This window comes from Ictidomys tridecemlineatus, chromosome 6 (genome assembly GCF_052094955.1).
Source record: "Ictidomys tridecemlineatus isolate mIctTri1 chromosome 6, mIctTri1.hap1, whole genome shotgun sequence".
NCBI classification, from domain to species: Eukaryota; Metazoa; Chordata; class Mammalia; order Rodentia; family Sciuridae; genus Ictidomys; species Ictidomys tridecemlineatus.
Window position 1 is genome coordinate 174,749,802 of NC_135482.1, and position 19,104 is coordinate 174,768,905.

Genomic DNA, 19,104 nt, shown 5'->3' on the forward strand with positions numbered 1-19,104 from the left:
TAAAGATGGACTGATCTGGGGATAGAGCTTAGTGCTCAGTGGCAAAGTACTTGCCCAGCGTGCACAAAGCTCTGGGTTTCATCCCCAGCATACCACGTTACAAAAACAAACAAACTTCAAACAACCTTGAAAGGAGGGGAAATTAGCATCTCAGCTGCAGTCCAAGCCCTGGGGAGGGTGAGGTGGGAGGATAACTTGAGTTTAGGAGTTAGAGATCAGCCAATTCGATATAGCAAGACTCCTATGCCCAAAATAAAAAAGTGTCAACCAAATCTGATTTAACCAATTTCATTGTACATATAGGTTACTTCTATGTTGTTAAAAAAAAGTGTTATAGATAATGCTGCAATCAATATTTTATTCATACCTTTGTGCTTCTTGCTTATTTCTGACTTTTTTTCTAAATATTCCCTAGAAGAAAAAAAATCGCTGGTCCAAGTCCCTGAATGGTTTCAAGAGTTCCGTTTCTGAATGTGACCATCCATGCGCTGGTAATATTTATGTTAGAATATACTAAACCAAGCTATCTCCTTCCCACTTCCTCATTTCCATTCTTGGATGTCAAAAGGAAACCTCAGAAAAAGGTTCAACAGCAACTGTTTGGAAAAAGCAGGCAAGATTTTTTTCCCCCACTAACACTTCATGAACAACAGGTAAAGCTTGTCAGTCACCATCTATTTACCCCCTCAGGCTCCTTGGGTCACTTGGTGTTTTCCTCTCTCTCTCTCTAGTGCTGGGGAGGATACCCAAACCTTAAGCATGCCCCAAGGACTCTACCATTAAGCTACACCTTCAGCCCTTTGCTGTGGGTGTTGCTTTGTTTTGTTTTAAACAAAAAGGCCTGGTACCTTGGATACTGCGGTGTTGTCCCAGCTGGTCCCCACTGGCAGAGGGACTACTAGGCTGCTGGCCTCTGACTTGGGTTAGAGGCAAATCCAAGGTGGGGAAGATGTGTCAGGTCTACTAGGATTTCTCTCCTAGGCTTTGGGAAATTACAGGCATCTTCCCACTCTCTAGTGGCCCCTGGCCTGGGGGCCAGTTTTCTTTTGGGCCTGGCTGTTAGAGCAAGATACTCCCCTCTCCTTTAACATCTTTCTGTGAGCTTAGGACTGACCCAGGAGGTTGGCAGCAGTCTGCTGGGGACCTTGGCTGCTGGCCCTGGGTATTGGGCATCTCTCCTGCCTGCTCCTCTCTGTCCCATTCAATCAGCCTCAGCACCTGCGCTTGTCCATTAGGGCTGATGTTACCCTGGACAGAAACTGGGCTTCTTTACTGTTACTCTAGTCGGTGTTTTGCAAACACAGGACCTATTGATGGGTTGGAAAGTGAAGTTAAAATATTGAGGGAATATCAGAGTCTATCACAATAATGGTAGGAACTGTTTCATGTTTTTTTAAAAAAAATTATCTATGCAAACTACATAGATCTTATTCATAACCCTTGAATGCCAAGGTTTCAAACTCTTGTCAGGATTCCATGGAGATAAGGAATATTTAGGTGGAAAAATGCGATACATTTCTTATTTCATTAGCTAGGCTCATAACTGTTGTGTGACTTAGTGGACAAAACATTATCCTAGGAGTCAGAACTGGGTCAATATTGTCACTCTCTTACTAGATGTGTGATCTTGCACACCTCGATGAATCTCTCTGTAAAAGAAAAGCATCCTGGCCTCATAGGATTGCTGTGTAGATTAAATGAAATAAGCAATGTATAGTGCTTAGCATGTGGGAGACACTTGATAAACAAAGCTTATTTTCTCGTCCTGTCTAGGCCCCTCTCAGCAGAACCACCAAAGCATTTCTCAAGAATACATGTCATTTACCAAGCAGGTTCTATTCCTTACCTGAGGGACCCCTTTAGTTTAATTTCCCACTCTATGTTCTGTGGGATGACTGTGTTTCCTAAGAAAGGAAAATTTGATTCAGAAAATTTCAGAAGCATGGCTTGGTGCACATCTGTAATCACAGTGTCTCAAGAAGCTGAGACAGTAGGATCCCAAGGCCAACCTGGGAAACTTAATGTCTGTCTGTCCATCCGTCCATCTGTCTCTTTCATATATATATATATATGTGTGTGTGTGTGTGCGGGGGGTGTTTGTGTGTGTGTATACACATATATATATATATATACACACTGAAAATTGAACCCAGGGGATGTTTATAACTGAGCTATATCCCCAGTGTTTTTTATTTTTTTTTTTTTTGGTGGGAGGGTACTGGTACCAGAGATTGAACTCAGGGGCACTTGACCACTGAGCCACATCCCCAGCCCTATTTTGTATTTTATTTAGAGATAGGGTCTCACTGAGTTGCTTAGCACCTCACTGTTGCTGAGGCTGGCTTTGAACTCGCAATCCTCCTGCCTCAGCCTCCCAAGTTGCTGGGATTACATTTGTGTGCCACCATGCCCAGTTTCTTCTTCTTCTTCTTCTTTTTTTTTTTTTTTTTTTTTTGAGGCAGGATCTCATTTAGTTGCTGAGGCTGGCCTTCAACTTGAACTTGCTGTCTTCCTACTTCAGTCTCCTCAGTAGCTAGAATTATAGGTGTGCATTACCATACCTGTCTAGACCCTGTCTCAAAATCAAAAGGAATAGGAATGTAGCTCAGTGATAGAGCCTCTGGGTTTAATCTCCCGTACCACATGGGCAAAAGAAAAAGGAAGAAGAAAATTTCAGAATTGCAGTTCATAGTCATAGAAATACTAAGAGGCCCAGCTGGGTGCATTGGCACTCACCTGTAATCCCAGATGCTCAGGAGGCTGAAGCAGGAGAATTGCAAGTTCAAAACTAGCCTCAGCAACTTAGTGAGACCCTAAGCAACTCAGTGAGACCCTGTCTCTAAATAAAATATTAAAAAAGGGCTGGGGATTTGCTCAGTGGTTAAATCCCCTGGGTTCAATCCCCGGTATAAAAAAGAAAGAAATATAAAGGTCCCAACTCAGGAGTTACAAACTCAAATATCTGTAGGGACCAGACAAGTGACATGATTGGGTGAGCAGTCAGGTAGAATGCTTGGGGAATGGTGGGGACTATGGCAAAGTAGAAAACGCATAGCCCAGGAGGGAGGAAGCCACTCCACTCTGTAAGATCCTTCCCTGCCAAAATGTAGGTCAAACTTATCGGATCTCTGATTTTTCAAAAGAAGCCAAATATCTTGTTTTTTTTTTAATGTGAAAAATTCCAACTTTTAAAAAAAATATATACCTTTTTTTAAAATTTATTTTTATGTGGTGCTGAGGATCAAACCCAGTGTCTCACAAACGTGAGGCAAGAGCTCTACCACTGAGCTACAACCCCAGCCTGAAAAATTCCAACTTTTTAAAACACTGTTAACTAAATGAAATATCCGTGAGTCAGACCAGGACAGAGGATTCTCATTTTGCACCTGACCCTTCATGGCTTGGCTTTCTTCTTACAGTCATCTCATGTTCTCACAAAATAAAACCTCCCAAGTTATCCCTAGAAAGTGTGCTTTTTAAATTACTATTTTGTAGCAAAACCTAACTTAAGCATAGAATATGTAGCTCCAACAATAGGCAAAATTTCTGTCTAATGAAGAGGAGGGCTGTGTTCTCACATGGTGTTAAACACCATTGACAGCAGGAAAGAATTGGGCAAAACTGGCAAGTAGGTAGTTTCCCTTGTCCCTTGCTTTGTCTGTTCAGTTAACCAAAACCACTCAGAAGACATTTACTCCTTTTTAAAAAACGGCTTCACTAAAATGTAATTCACACACCTTACAATTTACCCACTTAAACTATGCAATTCAATAGTTTTTGGCGTATTCATGGGGTTGTGCAGCCATTACTACATTCTAATTTTAGAACATTTTCGTCCCCCCTGAAAGAAACCCCACATCCAGAGCTGGGGATGTGGCTCAAGCGGTAGCGCGCTCGCCTGGCATGTGTGTGGCCCGGGTTCAATCCTCAGCACCACATACCAACAAAGATGTTGTGTCTGCCCAAAACTAAAACAAATAAGTATTTTAAAAAATTCTCTCTCTCTCTCTCTCTCTCTCTCTCTCTCTCTCTCTCTCTCCCCTCTCACTCTCTCTTTAAAAAAAAAAAAAAGAAAAAGAAACCCCACATCCATTAGCAGGGACTCCTCTTTCCCCCAAACACCAGCAAACACTGATGTACTTTATGTCTTTATAAAAGTTCCTATTCAGGACATTTCATATAAATAGAACAGTATGATACATGGCCTTTTTATGTCTGGACTTTTTCACTTAGCATAATGCCTCATCCATGATGTAGCATGTGTCTGCACTTCATTCTTCTTTATTGTCAAATAATATTTACCTGGATGGATATACCATATTTTATTTATCCACTCATCAGTTGATCAACGAGTGTGTGGTTTCCACTTTTTTACTATTACGAATAATGCTTCTATGAATAGTCATGGAGTTTTTGTGTGGACGCGTTTTTGTTTCTCTTGGGTATGTGCCTAGGAGGAGAATTGCTAGGTCACATGGTAACTCTGTTTAACCTTTTGAGGAACTGCCAGAAGGTTTGCCAAATTGCCTGAATCCTTTTCTATCCCCACCAGTGATATATAAAGATTTCAATTTCTTTCTACATGCTCACCCTCATTGCTCTTGTCTCTTTTTGATTATAGCCATTCTCAACGGTTTGCAAGAAGACATTAATTCTTAAAATATAAGGTACTTTTAATGAAGAAGCTAAATTTGATCTGTTGATGTCAAGGTCAAGACCTAAGAGAGCCAACATGCTGGGTGTGGTGGCACAGGCCTGGGATCCCAGCAAGACTGAGGCAGGAGGATTGTAAATTCAAGGCCAGAAAGGAAAACTAAAAGAGTGAACTTTCCTGAACTTATATCACCATTCTGTAAACACTTTTACATATTTTTATAATTTTACTAATGAGTCTTCTCCACATTCATGTGCACCATTCTTTGACTAACCAGAAAACAGTCCTCTGATTAAGAAAAGGTCTGGTATTTTTTCTCCTTTACTAACCAGTTAAATACTCCAATTCTAGAGAAATTATTGGTAGAAATTAGCTCCAGTACCTTTTTTCTGACTCAGCCATCAGTGCTGCCCACAGCTGAAACCACGGGCTTCCCCACCTGCCAGCCATACTCATTGTAACTCATTCATATCAAGTCTTAAAACCTCCACTTACAGACATTTCCATGCTTACATTTGTTTTCCCATAATATAGGCAGAGAAGGATATAAAAAGGAAATAAAATTTTGAAATAAACCCTTTGCCTTCTAGCTTTAATTCCTAATATAATCTTCTTTTCCTATGTTCTCTCTCCTTTACTTTCTCCACCCTAAAAACAACAATGACAAAACAACAACAAACAGTTTCCAGTATGTGTGATGGTTATTAAGGTTGACCTCATCAGACATTCTGGCTTATTGTTTCTTCTCCTTTTTTTTTTTTTTTTTTTTTTTTTGCAAAGGAGACAAGAGAATTCATATAGCTTGACTTTAGGATTCATTGCATCACAGAGTAAAAACTGTCCTTCAGCCAATGAAAAGACGAATAGGCCTGTGTCTGCATTTTATATATTTTTTACATTAGGGTTAAATTTCTAAAGCCTGTAGGGAGCAACCTTTGGGCAGATGTTCTTGCAGTTTTCTGTAATAAATTCTTATTTGGCATGCCACAGTTCACAGTATCCAACAAGGAATAGCTTTAGCCTAATTGAGAGCTGGAAAATACTAAGATCGGTCCAGCAAAGTGGTGCATGCCTGTAATCTTAGTGATTTGGGAGGCTGAGGCAAAAGGATTGCCAATTTCAAGGCCCTCCTTGGCAAGTAGGTGGGACCCTGGTTTTTTGGTTTTTTTTTTTTAATATAGTTCAGTGGTAAAGTGCTCCTGGGTTCAATTCCCAGTACCCACCCCAAAAAACTGTGTGTGTTTATTTAAGATCTCTTCCCATCTCCAATCTGCCTCCTCTTTTTTAAATTGTGCAGCCATTACTACAATCTGTCCTCAATCTTGGTATACTAACAGTTACTACTTACCACTTATTATTCTGTTTTCCTGCCTTCTGATTTAGAAAGTACCAAATGCTTAGATCCAAAAATGCAAGAGAAAGATTAGAACAATAATTTTAAATAACTACTCTTACAGCTATTAATTCATTAATTCAATGGACTTAATTTGAATGCTTTCTATTTCCCAGGTACTATACTACTATATGCCTGGGATACAAAGATAATAGGGTCCTTTCCTTTAAGGTGCGGCGGGACAAGCAAACTCATAACCGGGTAATTATAGACAGTAATTACTGTACAGAATATTACAGGATTGTAGAAGAGAGGACTACACCTATCCTAGTGAGGAACTGAAGAAGACCATAATCTATATTATTGAAAATCTATCTCAATTGGCTAAATTGGATATGAGAGAGGGTATTCAGACTTATTCAACTAACTAACTTTATATTCTGGGGTAAAGCATTCAATAACTTCAAAGTATACACACACACACACACACACACACACACACATGTATATGTGTGTGTGTATTTCTTGTTTGCACACAAATAATTAGCCATATATATATGTATATATTTATACACATAAATATATATATATTTATATATTTATTTATACATACATATATATGTATAAATATATATATATATATTTATTTATACATACATATATATGTATAAATATATATATATATATTTATGGCTAATTATTTGTGTGCAAAGAAGGGGGTCTAACATGAATAAGTGAGCATCAAGTTTGCAAGATTAGGACTAGAAGTTGTAGAGTATATTTTAAAGTGCTTTCCTATATCATGAACAAGCAAATATAAGAATTTAAATGCTTATAAGTAGAAGTTTTTAATTTTTTCTTGTCAAGGATTTAGAAAGTACCAAATGCTTAGATCCAAAAATGCAAGAGAAAGATTAGAACAATAATTTTAAATGACTACTCTTACAGCTATTAATTCAGCTTTGAAGTTATTGAATGTTTTACCCCAGAATATAAAGTTAGCTAGGATTGGAAATAAATAAAGGTTCCATTACCAGACTAGAGGAAGATTAGTACTGTTTAAGATTAGGATAAGAATGCAAAAACAAAACAAAACCTACTAGATTTGCAATCACTTGTCCTCATATAAAACTAAAATATAAAAAAATACTCAAGGCTAACTGCATGTGAGGTTTTTTGAATTATGGGATTGAAGGGGTTGGCATAACAATTTAAATCTTAAAAAAAGTTTAGAGCTCAGGATGTACCTCAGTGGTAGAGCATGTGCTTAGCATGCACAAGGCCCTGGGTTCAATTCCCAATGCAAAAAACAACAACAAAAAATTAAACAAAAATGTAATTTCTTTCTTTTTTGGGGGGGGGGGATTGCTGATATGGGACCCAAGGGTGCTTTCCCACTGAGCTACATCCCCAACACTTTTTATTTTTAATTTTGAGACAGTTTTGATAAACTGTGAGCCACCAAACCTGACTCAAATAAAATATTTTAAAAGTCCAATCTTGCCAGATGTGGAGGCACAGGCCTGTAATTCCAGCTAGCTGGGAGGCTGAGACAGGAGAATGATAAATTAGAGGCCAACCTGGGTAATTTACTGAACTCCATCTCAAAAAGAGACATTTTTTAAAATGGCCAGGGATATAGTTCAGTAGAGCATTTGCTCAGCATGCACAAGGTCCTGGAGAATTGAACACACACACACACAAAAATGTTTAATTTACAACTTCTGCAGTCACTTTCAATTTATAGTTGAGAGAATTGAAGCACTGAGATTTTAAACTTCCCCAAGATCACACAGTTAGTGAATAACATGACTGTTTAATTCCAGTGCCTCTTACCATCTTGCCCTGATAAAAACCTTGCTCTGATAAAAAACTATTTCTCTCCTGTTGTTCTGTAGCCATTAACTTACCCTGGCAGTGAGCTGGTATAGACAACTAGTAAAGTGGATGGCTGGGCCAGTGAAAATATTAGAAAATATTGAGACTGCCACATTCAAATGGAAGCCACATTGCAATATTATGGATGCCACTGAACATATCTTAATCATTTTCATGAATATTTTATAATATATGGGATTATGGAGATAAAACCAGATTGAAATAAATATGTAGATTTGTCTAAAGTATTAATTTGATTAGTAAATTAGAAAAGAATAAATACATGTGAAAATAACTACATAAAAGTTAACTTTAGATGTTTACTTTTAAAATACTGATTGTGCATTATACCCATTTACATAGCCTTTAATTCCATAGTATTTTTCATGTGCATGTGTGACATACTCTCCATTCAATGAGACTATAATCCCTGAGAAAGATAGTGTCTTTTTAAGAGAATAAACATTAAATCCATTGGTCAGGAAAGGTTATCTAAGCCTATTCTCAAATAGTGTAATAAATTTGAACAAGTACAATAGATTATGGATGCTTAGGAATGATATAAAAACCAGATTAACACAACGTGATTCATTTTCACTTTGACCATGAATTACATTGGGAAGAACTGGCTGCTGGATTTATATGTGTATAAAATGCCATTAGAGAGTGAAAAAAAGGGAAAGTTTGCTATAACTGAATAGGGGTGTGGTCTGTGTACACTAAAAGGAATAGATTATAGTTTCATAAGGTCTGATATAACTGTATGTTTTCCAGAACCGGCCATCACAGCTAGTACATTTTCTCCACAGACCTAAGCATGTCTATGAATTGCAGCCAACTTGGTGAGTTAGAGAAACCACAGGCTGTGGATTTGGGCATATACACTCTCTGCCTGGCTCTAATCCTTCGGGTAACAATATACCTACAACTCCTGTAATCCTAGAGCAGTTACATGGATGCACTAAGTGGTGTGATGGGAGGAAAAGATAGCATCACAAGGATTCGTTTGATTATAACAGTAATCCACACCAAGTCAAATAAAACAGCCAAACAGTTAAAAATGGGGTCTCTAATGAATTTGCTAATTCTAGCAGGCCCTCGCGAACATTTCCTGATAGAGTACCCCATATCAAAACGAAGGGGCCGTGCTTTAATTGCATGGAATAATTATTTGATTTCCAGGAAGTTAAAACAGGGCTTTGTATTTAAATAAAAAGTTCTAGACATGCTGTGAAACTCGAGCAAACCAAGAAAAAGGGTGAAACTCAATGCCTGCTCGGTGACTCGAGATTTCAGCTGCCCAGCAAGCCTGCCGCGATGGCTTAGGAGCCCCAAAGAGGGGTATGTTAACGCTGGCTGGCAGGATCGGGTCGCCTTCCTAGAGAAACCCTTGCCTTCCCAGACACCTAAAGTGATATGCGACCATAGGCTGTTGAGGGGCTCGAGACTCCGCTGCCTTGCCCCCTCAGCACCAGCAGAGACCCCAGTTTTTGGGGGACAGGATCTCATACAGTCACCCTCACCTTTGAAGGTCTATTAAAAGCCTGGGGCCTCTTATCTCAACGGCTTTGGGCGTGAGTGTGGGCTACGAGGGGGGGGGGAGGCCTGTGGGTGTCTCTTTTGCCTGAGGAGTTGGAGGCACTTGTGGAAAAGTCAGGCCCTTTTCGCTCCGGCGGCCGCTCCGGTGTGGGGCTGGCTTGGGTTAGACACATGCACACATACACCATAGAGCTCTGCTTTCCCGTAGCAGCTGCTGCCTCTGCCTCTGCCTCTCGCGCCTCAGCCTCTTTGCCCGGCATACACACACATTCAGATTTGCGCGCTGTTTCAATCCTTGATGACGTGTCCCCGGAGACAGCCAATAGCAAGCGGGCTCTGGTCAGGACAATGGGAGGTAACGGACCAATAAGCGAGCCCCGTGAGTTGGCGGTAGCCAATAGGAGCCGCGCTGGCTGGAGAGTAATGTTACAGAGCGGAGAGAGTGAGGAGGCTGCGTCTGGCTCCCGCTCTCACAGCCATTGCAGTACATTGAGCTCCATAGAGACAGCGCCGGGGCAAGTGAGAGCCGGACGGGCACTGGGCGACTCTGTGCCTCGCTGAGGGTGAGTCTGGGGCAGCGCCGCGGCGGGGAGAGCGCCTCTGGCAGCTCCCTAGCCCGCGCGGCGGCCGGATCCCCGCGGCCGGGAGCCGGCGGGTCAGGATCCACACAAAGGCAAATGAGGGGGGACCGTGGGGGGAACTGCGCACGGAGCGAGCCTCTGCCCGGGCGCCGGGAACGCTGCCCCGCGCCGAACCCCGGCCCACGGGCTGCCTGAGGCGCCGGGAGCCCCGCGCCCCGCGAGTTTCCACCCCCGGCGGCGTCCGCGCTGACTGGCGCAAAAAAAAATTTTTTTTTAATTAAAAAAATTTTAACGTGTTTTCGGCCCCCGGGCCGAGCGTTCGGGAGGGCGGCGTGCGCGGAGCGCGGCCGGGGTGGCGGGGCCGGTGGTGGCGGTGGCGGGCAGCGGCGGCGCTTCCCGGCTGCATTGGCCGCCGCCGCAGCGAGCCGGGCGCCGGCGGGGAGCGCGGCCAGCCGGGCGGCGGGCGGGGCGCCGCTGCGGGCGAGGGCGGCGCGGGTGGGCCGGGGGCGGCGGTGCGGCCCTGCCTCGGCCCGGGCGCGGCGGTGGCGGCGGCGGCGACCGGGCGGCGGGGGGAGCGGCGCCGCTGCGCTCGCTGGAACATGGCTGACTCGGGCCCGGCGCTGCTGGCTGGAGAGAAAACAAGGCGGGCGGGCGGGGGAGCTGGGCGCAGCAGTTCCGAGGCAACTTTTTTTTTCCTCTCTCTTTTCACAGCCCCGCGTTCTCCGTGCGGGGGCGGCGGGGCGCGCGGGCCCGCGCGGAGGGCGGCGGGGAGCGGCGGGCGGGTGGGCCCGGCGGCGGCGCCCCCACCCGCCGGCGGGGGAGGGGAGCGGAGGCCGGCGCGCGCCCCCCGCCCCTCCCCCCGGCCTGTAATGGCCGAGTGTGTGCGCCAGAGCGCGGCGCGCGCCCCGCCCGCCGCCGCCTGCACACTCGCGCACTCACACACACTCACACACACACACACACACAAAGGGAAGGAGCCATATTCTCGCTCGCGCTCGCCCTCGCGGCGGCGGCGGCGCAGGCGGGGAAGACGCGCAGCGGCCATTCCGTGCGCCGGCCCCGGCGGCCGCGGGCGGAGCCAGCCCCCATTTCGAGCGGGGCTTCTCCCTGCGCCGCGCCTGACAAAATGGGGGCGGCGACGCGGGCCTGCGGGCCTTCCGGGCGCACGTGGCGGCCTCGGGCCTGCGGGCCCAGCCGCGTCCCTCGCTCGGCGCGCCGCCGCCAGCGAAGTTCTGGAGTCTGGGGCGCCCGCCCCGCGCTGAGGCACCCCAACTTTCACGGCTCCCAGAAACACTCCCCCGGCGGGGGGAGGGGGCCGCGGAACCGCGAGCAGGAGTGGCTTTTGTCCCTCATCCTTGTTTACTCGAAGAAACTTCAGACCGGACGTGTTTAGTCAGAACAGAAATACATCTCAGGGCCAAAGCGATAGGAAACGAGGCTGCCTTGCAGTGCCACCGCCTCCCCCCGCCTGGTCCCGAGCCCTGGGGCTTGCTGCTCCTCCTCCGAGCAAAGTTTTATGCAAAGAGGGTATTTTTTTTTTTAAGGAATCGGGAAAACTTTCGATGCACGATAATTTCTTTTTTCTTTCTTTTTTTTTTTTACGGCCTATAATTTTAAAAGGTCAACTCACTTAGTCTCCTTATTTATTTTGTGTCTACTGCAAATCAACAAATTGGCAGCATGAGTTTTTTTGACCTTTGGTTTTGTTGTTTAAAAATGGTTTTGGAGATTTAAAAATTGTTTAAATGACCCGTAAGAAATTCAGAACAGACACAGGCAGATAAGATACACATAACATATATGGAATATCCAGACTCTTTGAGATTACACCGAAGGACCATCTTTTGGTTGGCATAGCCACTTCTAGGAATCCGCTATCATTGCCATGTTCCCGTCTGGTTTTATGGGAAGTTAATGTCTCTGCTGTGTTAACTAATGAGTACCTTGGTTTTCATTCACTCCCTAAGCACATTTAAGCTGTTGAACATCATAATTTCATTACTAACATCAAACACACTTAATTTAATTCTAGAAAAATAACTAAACATGGGCAAAGGAGATCCTAAGAAGCCGAGAGGCAAAATGTCATCATATGCATTCTTTGTGCAAACTTGCCGGGAGGAGCACAAGAAGAAGCACCCAGATGCTTCAGTCAACTTCTCAGAGTTTTCTAAGAAGTGCTCAGAGAGGTGGAAGGTAAGAAAGCTTAAGATGTTACTACACAAGGTAATAACTAGCAATAATTTCCAAATTAGGATTGAGGGGGAGGCTGTTAAATGGCAAAGGACACCTTTTTTATTCCTTTTTCTGCTTTGGATAATTAAAATTTCTATTTCAAACTTACAAATACTTGGTTTTTAGACCATGTCTGCTAAAGAGAAAGGAAAATTTGAAGACATGGCAAAGGCGGACAAGGCCCGTTATGAAAGAGAAATGAAAACCTATATCCCTCCTAAAGGGGAAACAAAAAAGAAGTTCAAGGATCCCAATGCACCCAAGAGGCCTCCGTAAGTATTTTTTATCACATGTTTTATAGTACAACAAATAGAAATCTAGTAAGCTCCTTTGTGAGTTTGTACAAAGTTTTTTGGCTAATAGTGATTCACATTGGTACATTTAAATAGTGTACATGAAATTCTTGTTAGATGGGAGTGTTAGCCCAAGCATTAGATGGTTGCCTCCTTTGACCAATATATGTCCTAATAGGATTTTTTTAAATCATTGTTTCTTTAGAACTAGTGATGATAATAATCTGCAAAATGTTCTTCTGGAGCTCAACTAGTATAACTTAAATAATTATAAATTAACTTAAATATTTGTACCCTATCTAATGCATGGTAGAAATTAACAGATTAATATGTGTAGGGATAGAATACATGTTTGGTAGTAGTAGTTTTGGTGCTGTTATTAACTTACAGTCATAAAATGAAATTCTCTTAGGTCGGCCTTCTTCTTGTTCTGTTCTGAGTATCGCCCCAAAATCAAGGGAGAACATCCTGGCCTATCCATTGGTGATGTTGCAAAGAAACTGGGAGAGATGTGGAATAACACTGCTGCAGATGATAAGCAGCCTTATGAAAAGAAAGCTGCCAAGCTGAAGGAAAAATACGAAAAGGTAAGAAGTGTGTGTACTTGTTTATAGTAAAAAAAAGGATATGCCAGAGGTTGGATGATTTTTTTTTTAAATACATCTTAATTTCCTGTTATACTTTTATTTAAGTTTTAGTGTAGCAGCTACATTGGCTTGAATCTTTTCATCTTTTGAGTTGTTAATTTTTGTTGTTGTTTTTTATTTCATACTAATATTATATTAATTTGAGCCATGATCATACATTTAAGCTGATTTCATTCTTCTCCAGTATCTCAAATTTGAAAATTTTGGTAGTTACTTTTGAGTCAAAATAATTTCCATTTAAATAGTCAGGCATTCATTATAAAAAATAGGTCAGACAAAGTAACACTGGCTATATTTCTCATAAACATCCCCTGAAACATTTATGTTCCTTCTCTTCAGGTGCCCCAAATCCCTTAGCATCACCAAATTTTCAAGTCTGCCAAAACTGGACAGTAAATTTGTAAGATGAAGAAGGCTATAAGTTTAATACTTTAATGGAAATAAATTTTAAGTACATGGATTTAGGCTTCTTTGTTTACTATGAAAAAAATAGTTGTTTCTGAATTGTTTTCTAACCTAATTGTATGCTTAAATTACTTTTTTTTTTTTTTGAGATTGTGTTCTACTGTAGATTAGTCTGACAATATAAACCTGTAGAATACTTTTTTTGCATTCAGAAGGTGGCAGTGTCTACCCTTTAATCAGTCTCTGCACTCTGGTTTTAATGAACTAGAGTTAGGGTTGTAGTATGTATTGTATCTCACTGAGGCACTACATTACAAATATTATACCGTGCCATTTCGTGAGTTATAGATTGCTGATTATAATTATCACATAATATTTTTAAGTGTTTTTCCAAGTTCTGGTTATTTATGAAGATGCAGTGGAGATGTGTGCTATTTGAATATAATTAGGATGTAGGATCATAAAGTTTTGCCATGTTTTGTTTGCCCTTTGCTTAATAGTCTTTCCTTTTCCTGTTTTCTCTTCCGTTTATTTTGGAAGGATATTGCTGCCTACCGAGCTAAAGGAAAACCTGATGCAGCAAAAAAGGGAGTTGTCAAGGCTGAAAAAAGCAAGAAAAAGAAGGAAGAGGAGGAAGATGAGGAAGATGAAGAGGATGAGGAGGAAGAGGAAGATGAAGAAGATGAAGATGAAGAAGAAGATGATGATGATGAATAAGTTGGTTCTAGCGCAGTTTTTTTTTTTTTTCTTGTCTATAAAGCATTTAACCCCCCTGTACACAACTCACTCCTTTTAAAGAAAAAAATTGAAATGTAAGGCTGTGTAAGATTTGTTTTTAAACTGTACAGTGTCTTTTTTTGTATAGTTAACACACTACCGAATGTGTCTTTAGATAGCCCTGTCCTGGTGGTATTTTCAATAGCCACTAACCTTGCCTGGTACAGTATGGGGGTTGTAAATTGGCATGGAAATTTAAAGCAGGTTCTTGTTGGTGCACAGCACAAATTAGTTATATATGGGGACGGTAGTTTTTCATCTTCAGTTGTCTCTGATGCAGCTTATACGAAATAATTGTTGTTCTGTTAACTGAATACCACTCTGTAATTGCAAAAAAAAAAAAAGTTGCAGCTGTTTTGTTGACATTCTGAATGCTTCTAAGTAAATACAATTTTTTTTATTAGTATTGTTGTCCTTTTCATAGGTCTGAAATTTTTCTTCTTGAGGGGAAGTTAGTCTTGCTTTTGCCCATTTTAGATCACATGAATTATTACAGTGTTTATCTTTTCATAGTTAGATAGAAAACTTTTTGTCTACACACCCTGCATATCATGATGGGGTTAATAAAAATTAAATTGAGGACATTTTCATCCATAACTGAAACTCCAAAACCTTGATCAGTTGATAGCAAATTTCACATAGCCCACTTACATTTACCAAGTGAAGGGTAGCCAATTCTATTCACAGCATGGGATTATTAGAATCAAACAATCTGAAAGTCTGTCCTTGAAGGACTAATAGAGAAGTATGTTCTGATCTTTACATGAGGACTGTATATTCTTAACTCCCATTACCATGTAATGGCAGTTATATTTTGCAGTTAACACATTAAAGAAGACCTGAGAATGTATCCCCAAAAGCGTGAGCTTAAAATACAAGACTGCCATATTAAATTTTTTGTTGAGATTAGTCCCAGCAAAGGTTCTGAGAGTGCTGGCTGTAAATGCCTTTTCCCATTTATCTAAATATGGACTGCTCAGGAAACTTGAGACTCCATTGAAAGTATTTTTACTTAATTGGGCCAGCTTATAAAATTACAATGCCAAGTTTGAAGTAGGGTATATTTTCCTATATTGTGGTTTGCCCATTTATAAATCAAAATAGACATGAGGAAAAAACTTCGTATCTCTACCAATTATCCAACTTATTTGATGGTTTTTTTTTTTTTTATTTTTACAAAAATCCAAACTCATTCATTAGAGTCATGTTTATCTACTTAGCAGTTTAGGGAACAATTTGGCAATTTTGTGGTTTTTGAGATTATCGTTCTCTTAAAGTGCCAGTGTTTTAAAATAGCGTTCTTGTAATTTTACACGCTTTTGTGATGGAGTGCTGTTTTGTTATATAATTTTGACTTGGATTCTTTCCATTTGGATTTGTTTATGTAATTTCAGGAGGAATACTGAACATCTGAGTCCTGGATGATACTAATAAACTAATAATTGCAGAGGTTTTAAATATTAGTTAAATGATTTTCACTTAAGAATTTAAGATTTTGTTCAATCATTTCCAATAATGCCTCCTAGCAACACCTTTTGAATAAGAATAAGGGCTGGCAAAGTTTTTCCCTTTTAAAATACTCACTGTAAGCTTATAAATAGGTGATGGGATGATGAAAACGGGTTTCATCAAATATTCCAAGTACTCAGGAATATGTATATATAAACTAATTTCACTTTCAAAATGTTAAGATTATTTCAAGGAGAGGCACATCTAAGTAGAAAGCAGCATTAGGAATAATTAAAGATCTAACAGGTTTAAGTGAATGAGGACCTCAACAAACTGCAGTTGTCTTCAAAAGTTTATCAAATTTTTAGTCAAGGGGAACAAATGTGGAATTACCATTGTCAACATCTGTTATTAAGTCTGATTTATTTAGAAATGAATTCTGCCTCAGGAACCTTTGTAATGTTAGTGGGTGTGTCATGACACTACCCTTTTTAGGATGTGGAGAATGGGAACAAAGGTGATTTAACTGGCTTCTGATCTTTGAGGGAATGGACAAGACAAAACCTCAAATCAAAAAAATGAATGAATTAATGTCTATAAACAGTATCCCTTGGAACTCAGTAGATACTGAGTCTAAAACTCAAAGGCCTAAGACAATCATTCAGATAATCCAGTATAAAAGCCTTGTTATTAAATGAGATGATATGGGGGTGGGGGGAGAGACTTCTAGTGCCCAGAAATAATTGTATAGTGGTGTTTAAAGATTTTTAACTTAATCAAGACTAAACAATTAGTATAAATTTAATAAGTTTTATATGTTTTTGAAATCAGTGTTGGAGCATACTGACCAAAATCCTATTTTTTCATTTGCCTGTTGCTCATTAGTTACTATAATTAGTTTGATGATCTTCCATCACGATTGATATTTGCTGGATTAACTTCTTTGAGTGAAGTCTGGAGAAGGAAAAGGTGTATGTTCTGTCCTTAAGGGCAAGGATTAAATGATAAAAAGGCAGGAAGCATACCTGTATGGCAGCCATTCAGCAGGTACTTCCCTCACTGCATAGGGAATCAACTTGCTCTGATGTTAATGGCAGTATCTATATTGAAAATAACACAGGAAATAAAATAGTGATTTTTTTTTTTTTTAATAAAAACAGGGTCACTACCTAGCTTGATACCACAGTCTAGAATAAAAGTTAACTCTAGGTCTGTTTGGTATAACACCTGAAAAGGCCCCAGTAGTCTTTCAGTACCAGTGGAGCTCTTTTGCATGGATGGTGTTGTATTACTGCATTTGCATACATCAACAGCTCAGGTCTCAATCCCCAAGTGTGAACCATTGGCTGGTAATTAAGCTGTCTAACTAATAAGGGATTGTGATAATAGTTATTTAACCTTATTTTTCATACTAATGCTTTATTGTCACTTTCAAGTGATCTTTGAAATATCTTACTACTAGATAAAGCTAATAGTTTGAATAGCTTTCCAACAAAATAGATGGTAGGTGGTTCATTTCTTGGTCTCTTTTGGGGGAGTGGTGGTGGGGAGCCTGAATTTAGAAGTGATTTACCACTAAGTTATTTCCTTTTGATAGAGACCGGCCTTGAACTTGGGATCCTTCTGCCACAGCCTCCTGAGTAGCTGGGATTAAAGGCATGCACCCCTATGACAGGCTTTCTTGTCCCCTTATGGCAAAGCAGTGCTAACACAACTAGGGAAATTCCCTGGGTCTCAGCCAAGTTTCCTCCCTGGAGTACTGAGGCAAAACGTTGCTCTGTTCTAGGATTGCTGCTATTTCATGATAATACTATGGCACAGAAATACATACCACACAACACAAAATGGCAAGGACACAATATGCCACTTCCCGTGGGCTTCACTCTAAAATAGATCATATCTGCCAGGCAGAAATGTAGTCACACCTTTAGGCATGTCCTGGACCTTCAAATAGCTGAATTTCTTAGGTATCCACTGAAAAGGAAGTAGAAATAGATCTGGAATAATATGAAGACAGACCATAAGTGAGCATGAGAATTATGTGGAAAATGAAACCCAGTAATAGTGGGAGAATCTGTTTATCATGCTGGAGGCCCTGATTTTGATCTCTAGCACCAAAAAGGAAGAGAAAGAAAGGAAGCAAAAGATACAGAGATACTTGTAAATTTTTATGAACTATGAACTAATTTTTCTCATTTGTCACATAACATTCCGTAGTATGATACTGCATAAGAATTTGTTCATTCCCTTAGTGATAAACATTCAAGTTCTTTACCATTTTTTTTCATTCTAAAATGCTGCAGGGTACATTTCTCTTAGGCATGTGTGGGACTTTAGGAAAGGTACCTTGAAGTAGATTTGTTGAGTCAAAAGATATTTGCATGTAACATTTTGGCAGATATTTGATAAATTGCCCCCCAAAAGGTGATTCTTATATGGTGAAACATTTTAGTAATAATTATATAAAGATCAAGGTATTTTTTTTGACCGGTTACTGATTGAGTTTGTGGAGAAAAAAACAATTTTTAAGAAATGAATAACTAAAATACTGAAATAGTCATTTGTCCAGAGACAGAAACACAGGCAGAATCAGAAATGAAAGACCCTGGGGAAGGATACTGATAATTCAAGCTGTTAAACTATTTCTCTAAAAACTCACTACAATAATTAAATATTGAAGTACTCTATTGCATGAAAATAAAGTTTTCTTCTGATTTGGGCATCCTCTATCCTGAATGGAAATTTCTGGGTTTTTTCCCCCCTTCTAAGCAGAGAGCTTTTTCTAGCAAAGATTGTGTGTCAATCCTACAGAAACTGCAAACAGTTTTGGAAAAAAGGGTTTGGCAACAAGGGTTAACCAAAGATGAAAAATTAATGGACTGTAGGCCAGATTCTAGGAATTAGGAGATAAGTTATTTGGAAAGGTGGAATGGATCCTGAACATTGGCCTTAAATGGAATGAAGTTCACCACTGCTTCATTTCCTTGCTGGGGATGGTCCTGTAGGGTAAAGGACAAACTGAATGCATTTACAAACACAATTGCATTTATAGGTTTAAAGAGGAAATAAGCTTAGTTCCTTAGAATTACATAGACTCTTAATTAGAAGCTTTACCATCATTTTGGTTTTGGGTATCGATGATTAGAGATCATTTTATAAAGTCTTCTGAACATAACCAGGCAAGAGGATAGTCCTCAAACAAAATGAGTTGTTGGAAGCAAGAGAATACTCCTAAAGAAAAACGTGCGTGTGCTCACTTATCACACCCTCAGTTGTTCACATAGTGTCCAGGGAGGTTCCCAGAGTAAGAACT

General features: G+C 40.6%; 1 protein-coding gene across 1 annotated transcript; it reads left to right on the top strand.

Annotated features, from left to right (window-relative positions):
* The first annotated feature begins 9,809 nt into the window (after window positions 1-9,809).
* Window positions 9,810-14,745, top strand: Hmgb1 (high mobility group box 1). Its single transcript, XM_013360376.4, has 5 exons — window positions 9,810-9,967; window positions 12,018-12,181; window positions 12,347-12,492; window positions 12,926-13,100; window positions 14,106-14,745. Exons 2-5 carry the CDS (start codon window positions 12,032-12,034, stop codon window positions 14,280-14,282), a joined length of 648 nt encoding a protein of 215 aa, XP_013215830.2. The 5' UTR covers window positions 9,810-9,967; window positions 12,018-12,031; the 3' UTR covers window positions 14,283-14,745.
* Window positions 14,746-19,104: the final 4,359 nt, after the last annotated feature.

What these genes read in the sequence shown, in the direction of transcription:
- Hmgb1 (XM_013360376.4), top strand. Translation starts at nt 12,032, where the DNA reads ATGGGCAAAGGAGATCCTAAGAAGCCGAGAGGCAAAATGTCATCATAT. An exon ending in AGTGCTCAGAGAGGTGGAAG is followed by an intron (nt 12,182 to 12,346) that starts GTAAGAAAGCTT and finishes CTTGGTTTTTAG; the next exon opens with ACCATGTCTGCTAAAGAGAA. An exon ending in TGAAGGAAAAATACGAAAAG is followed by an intron (nt 13,101 to 14,105) that starts GTAAGAAGTGTG and finishes TTATTTTGGAAG; the next exon opens with GATATTGCTGCCTACCGAGC.